Genomic DNA, 12444 nt, shown 5'->3' with positions numbered 1-12444 from the left:
AAGGGGATCAAATATTCCAGAAATAATTGGGAATACAAATGAGATTTACAGAGTGTTAAAAGAGTGGTTTGAAGAGAACAAATTACTTATAAATAAAGAAAAAACAAACCTCATGATTTTCAGGACAAAACAAAATAGGGCAGAAAAACCTGAATCTATCGTAGTTTGTGACTCTCAGTTTGAGGTGAAAGAGAATACGAAGTTCCTGGGAATTTATATGAATGAATTTTTGGATTTGTCTTATCATATCGACTACCTGAATAAAAAACTGAACAACGTCTGCTACTGCATCCGATTTGTTTCAAGATACCTGAGTGAAGAAGTGAGGAGAATATTGTATTTTGCCAACTTTCAGGGAACAGCCAGATACGGTATCATGTTTTGGGGAGCTGGTTCAGGAGCCCGGGATATCTTCGTTACACAAAAGAGAGTTATGAGAATAATTTTTGGCATGTCTTACTTGCAATCATGTCGAGGAATCTTTAGATCTAAAAAAATTCTTACAATATTCGGGTTATATATCTTTGAGATCATTGTTTTTGTTTTTAAAAATAAACAATTATTCACCTGTTCAGATCATAGGTATAACACGCGTAAAAATGATATTCTGTTTCCTTTACATCGTTTAACTCTTCTTGAAAGAAGTCCCTATTATATGGGTATTAGATTTTATAATAGAGTTGATAATCAATTGAAAATTATCACCACAGAAAAACAGTTCAAGCTTAGATTGAAGCAGTTTTTAATAAATCTTGAACCCTACAGTATTGAAGAATATATGAACTCTAATTTTAGGTAAATGAATATGTATTGGAATTCTGGTTTATAGTTAAGGTTTAAGTTTAGTTTTCAATGATAGTGTGACGTCATTTCATTTTATTTTGTTTTTTGCAGTTGTAAAATATGATTTAATTTGAAATAAAGAAGAATTGAATTGAATTGAATTGAAGAGGGATTCAGGGCCATACAGAACCACAGAGGGCTCAGCGAATCTCCTTGGTAAATTCCGCCATCTTCTGCTTTCATTTGAAGACTAGTACCTTGTCCAGAGGTTGACATGGCGTTTTTCAGGAACTTAACAATATTGGGATACACCTTGTAAACCTTCAAGATCGTCGAGAGCCATTCGTGAGGTATGGAATCGAATGCTTTCTTGTAGTCTATGTACGTAAAAATTCCTTCGCTTGGAGAACGCTTGATTGCAGATAACTGAATCAATTACCTATTAGTTGTTCTTTGCACCCTCGGCTGTCTTTGGTGCATCCTTTCTGTTGCATGTCGATGATGTTATTCCTTTCCGTTGGTTGTGAATTCGGTTTGAAATGCACGATGTGATTAATTTGTACATCGTTGGAAGACATGTGATTGGTTGGTACTTGGATGGGTCTTCTGTATTCCTCTGGTCTTTAGGTAACAGGTATGTGGTGCGTGCCTTGTGTGAGCAATACTGATGGCAGTATTTCAGGATTTTCAATGACATCATTTATTGAAGTCAATTTGTCATGCATGATCCAAAGTTTCTTGATCCAGAAGTTCTGCAATCCATCAGGCCCAGGTGTTTTCCAGTTTGGTAGTCCTCTGATAGCTGATTTTACTTCTTCAATTGTGATCATCTCATGTTGCATCGGCTCATATTTTATAGCTCCAGATTTTTCATCTTCAATCCATCCGGTATCTCCATTGAAATGAGGTTTCGTTGATGATTGGTCCTCAGAGAAGAGCCGTCATAGTCATTTCTGGCCTTAATTATCGAGCTGATTTTAGATTCTCGTTTGTTCAGGGTGTTTTCCTCACCTTCCCCTGTCTGTATATTCTGGAAGCTTTGATTTTTGCGCACAACAATGCTGTCCATTTTGCTGATTTTCATGATTACCCTACAAAAGAGGCAGACATCTACTTCGAGGTGATTTATGTCGTCTCACTAGAACACAAAATGGGCCCTTTTATCTGTCGAAGAAGCTTTATAATAAACTCCCATCGACTGTGAAGTCCTTTCATCCGGGGCTTTCCAAAAAAACCGTAAAGTCGATGTTAATGAAGTGTGCTGTAACGTCTTTTCCTCGGTGTACTCGAGCGCCAGCTATTCTTTAAGGGAGAATAGCAAACCTACCCTGGTAGCTACTAGCCGAAGACAAGGTTCCTCGGTATCTGGGATGTTAGCGACAACCAGTGAAAGTGAAAATCAACGCACACAAATTATATTTGTCGACTCGTACAAGGAAACACAAATGGCACTATTATAAAATTCGTACAGTGAAAGACTCGAGATCAGTGAATTTACAGGGCAAAACGGACGGAATGAAACAGGATCCGATCTCAAACGTTATACGGCGCGTTCGGCACTCCCCGGGTATCCACACCAGCAGAGTGCCTCCCTAACCGTAGGGTTGAACACGAGATAAAAAGAAGGAATATGAGGAAAGGGTGCGCCACCCCAAAGTGCCTTCGGTACCCCCCGGGTATCCACACCGGCAGGGTACGTTAATGACAGTAGGGGTGGACTGAAAGAGAAGAAGGGAAAAGTGAGGGAAGGGTGAGCCACCCCAAAGTACCTTCGGTACCCCCCCGGGTATCCACACCAACAGGGTACTTTAATGACAGTAGGGGTGGAACTCAGACTGTGGTATAGGAATGGTGAAGATAGGAGCTGAAGTTCCAACAGTGAAATAAAAAAAACGGAGTGTCGTCTTACCTCTGGGCTATATTCGGCCACTTACACTCGCAAAACAGAAAGAATCGCCCCAAATGCGGTGAATAAGAAAAGAAAGAAAAAAAAAATTTGAACTCTATTCGTTAAAAAAAAAAAACTAAAACGCAATCTTCTGAAAAATCCGGCGGACGGCACAAAGCAACTTCTCGTAACAAGTGAATAGCAAGTCGTAAGTGACGTAAATCGTAGGTCAAACGTGACTGCCAATTCACAATGATGTTGATGGTAATGGTAATGTTAAAAGTGAGCTACGATGTTTAACGCTTAAATAATAATGAATTCGAGAAATATTTATCATTATCATTAACATTACGCTTGACATTAACATTGATGTGAACAGTATCGTAGTAGCTCTATTATTTATTTATTATTTAAGCGTTTACATTGTAGCTCACCGTTAACATTACCATAACCATTAACATCATGCATTGTGAATTGGCAGTAAGTCAATCGTAAGTGAAGTGGCCTGCGGGAAAACATCTGATTTTATACCCACAGGAGTGCGGAAATCAGATGTGCCCCGACAGTCGAAATTCGGTAAAATATGCGTCGATGAAGAAGTCTTAATTTTGACTTATCTGTGCTAGCGAACAAAAAACACGGTTATCTTCCAATTCAGGATGTTTTATACGGTGCGACATCGTTTTTAAGAAATGAAAACGGAATAAAAACGGTGCGGAATGTTTACAATTCCGAACGATGTTGGAATCCTGATTGTATAATAAATTTGAAAAGATTTCTCGGAAAATTAATTCAAAAACAAAATTACTTAAGAATGAAAACTAAAAGAATTATTCTAAAATGAGGGGGTAGGTTTGAAAACTACCCTCTCGTTACAGTGCCTTTTATTGTTTGGCCCTCTAGTTAGTTTGGTAGGTTATGTTTATATATTATGTGATATATTTTTTTTTATTTTTGATAATTTTGTGACGAGTGTAAAGATTTGCGAAATGTAGTTGACACAATAAAGTATCTATCTATCTATCTAGAGGACGAAACGATTGAGCAGATCCTGTGTGACTGCCCAGCGGCAGAGTCAGACCGAGTCTTTTGCTCTCCCAAGCTGAATCTAGAGGAACTAAAGAACTACTACCCCTCTGACATCATCTCCCATTGAACTCTAAAAGAACTGGAATGGCCTTTTAGGTAAATACGACGAAAAGTGTGTCCAACTGAGACGGAAGATGTAGAGCAACCCATCTCTTTCTAATGGTTCGGCAACCAATCGAATAACCGCATCAGACACGTCGGACGCAGCAGTCGTCTCACTTCAACGCCCCGGGTTGTTTTTATTTACATCGTTATAAACCAATTGACAGAGCGCAGAGAGAAATAGATTGCTCTACATCTTCCCTTTCAGTCTTCCTCAGTTTGCCTACATCGAGATGCCATTCCAGTTCTTTAAGAGTTCAATGTCATCTCCTTTCTGAGTTTGATGGGACTAGAGGGAGCGGTTTAGCTCTATGAGCTCGTCTGTGTGCTACAATAGACCGCTTTGGTCGCGGTGGCATATTTGGTTGGTCCGACCGACACCCCCAGTAATCTGTTAGCTAGGGCTTCATAAAAGGCAGAAATATTCTTTGTGATTTAAAATTATTACATAAGATTTAGATGGGCGATAGGTGTTTTGAAGAAAACTACAAATAATTTTTTAATCAACATATATAATTATCAAGTGGAGAAAATTAAAGCATATTATTATTACTATGTATATAGTTTGATTAAAGAGACTATTCAAAATGTACAAAATGGTGATGTAAATATTTTATTTTGATAATACAGAACTATCAAAATGTTCAACTTTAAGCACCTACAGTCTTAGTGTCACAACAACACAATAAGTTTAATATATGTCCGATATGTTTCAAATAGCTTTATGTAAAGAATGCAAAAATAAGTCTTGATAAAAGTTTTCAAGGCTAGTATAAAATTAGGCACTTCGCTTTAGATCACAACTTTGACATTACATTTTTTTATAAACACTATTGGAATAAATTTCTAAAAATAAGCCTTTCTTAACATTAATCCAGAAGGATTAAAAAATAAATGCATAAAGGAATGATGATTTTTTTCAGTCATACATATTATCATGGACTCATTGGCTCAAATGGAATAAAAGTCATAAAAATGAATTCAAAGAAACTCCATGTGGGGTTACAGAATGTTTCCAAATATCATTACCCCATTATCGGAATAAGTATTTGCCTACTGTCTTCTGAAATATGCAAATAAATATTTTTCGAACCTTGGAACTCATTTACTGGGCTCAAACTTCAAAGGTGGAGTCATGATAAGTATTTACAACTTTTTATTACACCCCAATCAAAAATACCACGAATAATTCAAGAAAACCTCTGAATGATAAATGTTGAATTAAGATTGCATTCTCACCACATAAATGTAATATTTCTTCTAAGATTCATAGTCGAGTCAATTCTATTTCCATACTGTACATCTTATATTCAAAATTGACTGGAAGACATCAGAAAATTAAAATTTTCAATTGACAAATAATTTGGATATTTTTTTTGGCAAGGTTAGGCCATGATTATCTCCAATTAGTTGTTTTTAGAATATTTCATTTTTATACAATGAAGATAAATTCAACAACTCGTGAATAAAATTAATAAAATACGTCATTCTGAATAAGATGGTTCAGAAATTGTCCTACTAAATTTGCTGTATATCATAATGACTTTTGAAGCACCTACAATTGAAAAAGATTATCATTATTTTGGGAACTCGAAATGGTAAAAATGCTTTCAACTGTGAACTTTTCAAGAAACATGCATAAAATTCACAATTTTACAAACACAAATTATAATGGAGTTAAAGAAAATAAATGACATTTTTAGGTTAACAATGAATTTCAGGTGACAGCATATCTGCTAAACGACCTTAAAGAAATTAATAACAGCAAACAGAACTCAACACAATTGAAAAATTGGAGAAACCCAGTTCAAAATGGGAATTTGGGCAAGTGGTAAGATTAAATGGTAGCCAATTGCACGTAATTGGCTGGTAGCATACCAATTTGACCAGTTCGCTTAACTTGTCCCGTCATCCAACCACCATCCAGACTGCTTACGTTGATAATTAAATCTCCATCAACAAAGCTAACTTCGTCCACATCTTGTGCTTCATAATCGTACATAGCGCGGTAAACCCTTCCTAGAGAACCATAATTATGATTAACAGGGTCCATGTCTAGTACAGAACCGATATGTTGGCTTTGACCAACATTGGGAACTGCTCCTCCGTGATCTGAGGAATATATTAGGGTTTGAGAGTTTCTTGAGGAATACGGACTGGCTCCCATTCCTGAACCTGGTTCGTAATCACTAATTTTTCCAACATTGCTGTTGGGATTGAATGACGGAGGATGTTGATAACTGGGTGGCCCTTGATTGGCGTTTTTATGATCCATCGTAGTAGAAGGGGGCATCGTTTGAGGTTCTGCTTGTCCATTTTCATTAAGTTGTCTCTTTTGTTCCATCTCAGCCTGAAATAATTAAAATTGAGGATTCAATGAATCAAATGGAAGCAATGCATCAAAATAGAGTTTATTGACTGAATATGTATAATGGAAAAAAAATGTATATGAAATTTGTATTGTGTGCTGTTTCATTATAAACCTTCAACTATTCAAGGGATTAAGATTCAGATTTGATGGAGGCCTGTTTAACCTGAAGCGGCTCATAGCAAAAACCCGTACAAAGTTCAAAACAGAACTTCAATATGCAGACGACTGCGCATTTATCGCTAGCAGCTCAGAGGATCTACAGATAATGTTTGACACTCAATATTGACAAAACCAAAATCTTGGTAAGCCGCCAGAAAGCCTTCAAACAGAAATCAGCGTGGAGGACAAAACTCTAGAACAGGTTCAAATACTTGGGAAACTTCATAAACACTAGGGCTAACCTGTACTCTGAAATACCCAACCGTATCAATTCGGCATCACAGGCATTCTGGAAGCTGTTTCAAAATCACGACCCAGAAAACCAAGACAGCTGTATACAAAGCAGTAGTCCTCCCAATGCTTCTTTACAGAATCAAAAGCTGAACGTCCTATAGGCGACATATTAAACAGCTTGAAGAAACACAACAATGTCATTTAAGACAAATAATGCACATCAGATGATTCCACAAAGTTTCAAATGCAGAAGTCTTGCAGCATGCTAGTTGTATAACAACTGAGACTCAAGTATCAAGGGCCCGACTCAGATGGAGCGGCCACATTCTGAGGATGCAAGACACAAGATTCCCCAAAATAGCTCTGTATGGCGAATTTTCAGAGAGTGCTCAGAAACCAGGAGGGTAGTATAAACGAAATGTTGAATCAAGAAAATTGAGTGACATGGGCTAAATTCTCAACAATGTAGTTCTATATATTATGTCGATAAAATAATTTTTATTCATGAACTTGGATTAATTATCTGATAAGTTTTACTCACTTTTCTTTGAAGTTCCCCATGGTAAGCTACATTACTTATTATTTTAGTGTTTTGCTTGATTCTCAATATTTCTGGATCATCTGCTACTTGTGTGAATTTTCCTTTACTGGCTTCAAAGTCTGCATGATATTTGACATTGGACTGAATTTTTGTATTTGCTGCGATTCTTTTCAATTCTGGAGTCTCTGCCATTGTTGTAGCTTTTGCTTTTGGAATATGGCTAAAAATAAAACAAAGATCCCATGAAAATTTGAGGAAGAAATACAATTATTGTTATTAGTAAGATAGAAATTAGTTTTTCAAGTTTCCCTCTTCATATACATATTGAAGTATCTTGTTGGGGAATTTAACACCAGTAATTCATCTTCCAGGACTTATTCATTAACTAAGTACTTAGTTTTCATTCTTTACGACAATGATTTGTTTGAAATATGCGAAGTTTCAAGCAGACTGTTTGTAATTCATTGATTTAAAATATCAGCTTATCAAGCAAAATTATTTTCAGAACAAACAAAAGGAAATCTGCGTAACTTCCATAATAACAAGAATGTCCAATAGACAATGTTTGATGTTCATTGGGAAATTCCTGAAATTTTCAAGCATAGATTGAAATACTTTTATAATGAGGTAATTAGAACATTCTATTTTTTAAGAAGTCTATCTTCAACAGGAAATGTTTAAAAAGAACTGTCATTTCTTATCAAGTAAGAATTGCCATACCCATTTCCTTCAAATATCATTATCTCTACTGACCACTAGAATTTGCCAATCAAAACTATTGAGAATGAAGATGATGGCTTAGGGTAAAAAATTAGAAATATTTTTGGGAAGCAGATTTAGAAGTCTGCATCAAAGATATTTAATACACTTGATAAGAAATTCTATCAAGTTTTACTTAATAATATGTTCTTACGCATCACAGTATGGTTCCTTATTGTATCCTTTGTAGTTTCTCATATTAAGAGCCATTCCACATTCTTTGCATTTGAAACAGGGCTTATGCCATATCTGCAATAATTGAAAGAGACAAAATGATAATGAAAATGAATTTAATTGAGAAAAATATAATTAATTCGGTACTATTTGTGACTCATGACTAAATCAAAACAACCTTGACTTCACCACATTAGATGAAAGAAAATGAGGAAATTTCTTCAATTCCATCCAAAAATTCGGAAATCGGAATCATTAAAAATTCAATGAAAAAATTAAAATGAAAGGATCTAATTGAAAAATTTCATTTTTGTACCTTATCCAGACATTTCAACTCTTCAGTTGGATAAACTGTTTTTTCACATCTAGCACACTTTTTACTCATATTGTCTGTTTAAATGGAACTTATCATTAAAGACAGATATGCGGGAAACAATAAATCTAGTAGAAATTGATTTCTTGTGGAAAAACGAAAAATTCAATTCACACCCAACCAGTGGCAGCAACTAATATTGTCTAATTTGACTTCTATGGATTGATCTGTCTGTTAAAATGACATTGACAGTCCTAAACTCTATGATTTCAACACTTCTTTTTCTTGTTTACTACAACCGAAAGCTCACAGTGATAATAATAATAATAATAATGTTGGAAAACGAACATCACAAGCTCTACTGGGATCGCACGGTTCTCACAGACCGAAAAATAACCCACAATAGACCAGACCTCATATTGCTCAATAAGGATGAGGACAGAGCACTATTCATCGACGTGGCAATTCCAAATAATAACAGTCTTCTAGATAGACACACTAAAAAAATTTCAAAATACAGAGATCTCGAGGAACAGACCAGAAGACAGTGGAAGCTAAAAGATATCAAGACCATCCCTATTGTCATTTCATCTACAGGCCTGATACCGAAGAAACTACTAGAGAACTTGAGGAAACTTGTTGGACGAAAATATCTATAGAGTCATGCAGAAGGCGGTACTGCTCGGAACGGCGAGAACTGTACGCAAGTACATGGGGAATGCAGAGGAACACCGTTTGCTCCGACAGGAAGTGCGGGTGGAGCAGGAATCCAACCTACAGCAGGGAGGCGAGGAGCGACCCGGACCCGACCACCACCACGAGCCCGAAAACCTGGAAAGGGCTCCAATCCATCTGCAACGCAAGTGAGCCTGAACACCAGGACGATAAGGAAGAGCTCTACCGACAAGTTGACTCCGACATGAGAAATTATAGAATATCTCTGGGAGATAATTTGCCGAACTGGAAGGAACAGATCCTCTTCAGTCTATATGCAGAACGCCTGAGGAGATATAATAGAAGCAATTATAGCCGGAAAAGAGACAATAATTCATTCGAAAAGTCGGAAGAAACTTTCTACCGGTCATTCACATCGTCTGATGGAGAATATAGAAAGTTACCACCAAAAGGAAGCCATTTGGGGCACTCCAGTATTATCGCTCAAAACACATTGGAATCTGTTCGTCAAGTAAGTGCCGATTAGCTCAAAAGCATTCCCCGAGCATCCATAAGCCCGCAATTCACCAAGCAGAACACGGCGATCCACACAGCCGAAGGCCCTCGTTACGTCCAAAAACAAGGAGATGCTGGAGATGGAGTACTTACCCTCCTCAAAACAATGAAACGTATTCTCCATGAATTTTAAGATTGCATCAAGAGTATTTCTACCCTTTCTGAAACCAAACTGATGACCGCTGAACAAGTATTAACCTCAAAATAAGTAAGTAGGTAACTGAGAACACGGCAGCTTTTCAAAGATCTTAGAAAATACTGGGACCAATGAAATGGGTCTATCGTTCTTGATATCACTATATTCGCCCTTCTTAAACAAGAGTATAACCTTCGATATCTTAAGGCAGTCGGGATAAGTACCATCCCTAATACATAGATTGAATAGTTTGGTGAGGGGTTCCACCATATTATTAATATTTCTCTTGATCAACATTGGAGAAAGTCCATAAAGAGCCTGTAGAGTGATTCATTGAAGATGATGAGTTTGTATGAGCTCTGAGTCTGCAATGTTCCGCGAAGACCGCCATGATAGATCACAGATTGGTTCTAGAAAATCCTACAGGTGACTCTATCAAATATGTTTGATAGAGTCACTGTAGAAAATCCTAGCTAGCGACTGGTGTATGGATTGGGTGGTACCACAGCCCTCCTCTTAAACAATGTTAAGAGGGCTGTGGTGGTACTGAAATGGCCCGGCGCCAGTGACGCAGTCCAGGACGATTGCGGCAGTATTCCAGGACCTTCTGCCTTATCCAGTTATTGTTCCGTTCTCTGATTAAGGAATTAGAAATTCCTATATTTGGTTCCGGGCCAATAAGCGCTGAAGTTGCGCCTTCTCTGGCTAGAGCATCGGATAATTCGTAACCTCTAAGGCCTGAGTGTCCAGGAACCCAAATAAGTTGCAGGCCCAGCTATGCCTGCCCGCTTTGCTGGACGAATTTTTCCATAAGAAATTTATTCATAAACTGAAGTGACAACCTAAGAAAAATCAAACCTGCAGAGAAACACCACTTCATCGTTAGCCCAATGACTGCGAACTGGAAATTTCACGTTAATTTTTGTGGAACTCGTATCTCCTTACATTCGTTCAGAATGCGAAGATGCTCTGTTTAGTAACCAGTTTTCAGCTCCTGATCTCCTATAAGAGCCCACTAGGCCGCCTCACATTCTAGGGAGAGACCTACAAGAGCCAGATTCAGGACATTGAACTCAATAAAGAAATGAGAGGGATCCACAGTTCAGCAAATCGGCAAAAAGTATGGGAGTGAGATAGACACATTGACGGATATTCGTCTCCTGGTCTCCGTCTCTCTCTTTAGTGTTTTGTTTACATCACAGTAAACACAGGACATCCATAAGAGTTCCATAATTGGTCAGCTAACTGTTTATGACGGTTTTGGAGATTACTCGGTTTAATTTCGTTGATGTGATGATTTCTGAAAGTATAATTTGGAAACGAGATCTAAAAGTGTTCAGGATCCCCAAACTCACAATTAATATTCGTTTGGAACTCGAAAAAAAAGGTTATTCCTGTTTGCGCAAATACAGAGTGGGATAGGTATACTTCCATTCTCTATTTAAGAAGAGTATCCGTCCCGAGTATCCCTTCCATTTCATTATTGTGTTCAATTTATAAATATTAAACATATATTATACATATTAAACAGCTTGAACCAACGCAACAACGCCATCTAAGACAGATAATGCACATCAGATGGTTTCACAAAGTTTCGAATGCAGAAGTCTTGCAACGCGCGAGTTGTACAACAATTGAGACTCAAGCAACGAGGGCCCGACTCAGATGGAGCGGCCACATTCTGAGGATGCAAGACACAAGACTCCCCAAAATAGCTTTATATGGCGAATTCACTGAGGGAGCCCGGAAACCAGGAGGCCAGTATAAGCGGTTTAAGGATACACTACTAGCGTTAGACAGGTCACAGTGGAGGTCTTTGGTACACAGTTATAATGGAGAATCGAGAAGGATACAGCGGCGGCCAGATCTGGTTGGTGACTATCCATGTCCTGAGTGTGGAAGGATCTGCAGGTCACGGTTGGGTGTCTTTGGTCACAGGAGGGCACACAGTCGCAACTAGCCCTAAGAAATTACAAGTCTGTTCGCAATTTTTTTTTCTTTTTGTAGATTTATTCCCGGTAACGGGATACAGCAATGGATGAATGGATGGATGTGTTCAATGGTCCAGGATGACCAGCATGGCAGTGTTCAGAGAGGAGTGTGATGCTCCAGTGATTTAGCCCTCGGTCACCAGATGAAAGCTGCATAGCCAACGATTGGATACACAGTGGATTGATTTATCCACTATGTTCAGGTTTTAGTCCCCAGCGATAGCGATATTATTTGTGTTCTGTGGTCCCCAGGTATCCTACTATCCTCTGGCTTGCGAAGAGAGCTCTCTGACCCCCTCTAATCACAACCTCTAGATGTAAGCTGGTTATTACTGCTTTGTGCGCCTGTGTTCGGAATTGTTCCACAAGTCTTCATTCACTTATTACACCTAGGTTATTGAACTTGACACCTGTTCTAGCTTAGGATTTCCCACAGCTGATACTCAAGGCCTTTCGCGACTCTTTCGAACTCGCACACAAGGCTCTGTGGATCGTTGTTTCGTTCTCCACCATTCTTTCTTGTAGGTACATTTCCCTCGGAGAACTCTTAAAGCACTGGAAGGGCCTCTTAGGTACCGATATACGACGAAAAGTGTGTCGCATTGAGAGTGAAGATGTGGGGCAACCCATCTCGTTCTAATGGTTCGGCAACCAATCGAACCGTATCAGTAGCA

At 38.1% G+C, this 12444-nt stretch overlaps 1 protein-coding gene across 1 annotated transcript; it reads right to left on the bottom strand.

Moving 5' to 3' along the window:
- Positions 1 to 4354: 4354 nt before the first annotated feature.
- LOC123307756 (LIM and SH3 domain protein F42H10.3) lies at positions 4355 to 8627 on the bottom strand. The gene is made up of 4 exons (XM_044890185.1): positions 8417 to 8627; positions 8081 to 8175; positions 7168 to 7387; positions 4355 to 6212 (listed from the first exon to the last, which is right to left on the bottom strand). The coding sequence occupies exons 1-4, from the start codon at positions 8483 to 8485 to the stop codon at positions 5700 to 5702; spliced, it is 897 nt and encodes a 298-aa protein (XP_044746120.1). The 5' UTR covers positions 8486 to 8627; the 3' UTR covers positions 4355 to 5699.
- Between the last annotated feature and the right edge of the window lie 3817 nt (positions 8628 to 12444).

This window comes from Coccinella septempunctata, chromosome 2, assembly GCF_907165205.1.
Source record: "Coccinella septempunctata chromosome 2, icCocSept1.1, whole genome shotgun sequence".
Taxonomy (NCBI): Eukaryota; Metazoa; Arthropoda; class Insecta; order Coleoptera; family Coccinellidae; genus Coccinella; species Coccinella septempunctata.
This window is presented reverse-complemented; position numbering and strand designations above follow the sequence as displayed.

Bases quoted from the DNA above. Each gene is read 5' to 3' on its own strand.
- LOC123307756 (XM_044890185.1), bottom strand. From the start codon at position 8,485: ATGAGTAAAAAGTGTGCTAGATGTGAAAAAACAGTTTATCCAACTGAA. The intron at 8,176-8,416 runs GTACAAAAATGA...CAATTATTGCAG, and splicing joins AGTTGAAATGTCTGGATAAG to ATATGGCATAAGCCCTGTTT. The intron at 7,388-8,080 runs GTAAGAACATAT...TTTTATTTTTAG, and splicing joins AAGGAACCATACTGTGATGC to CCATATTCCAAAAGCAAAAG.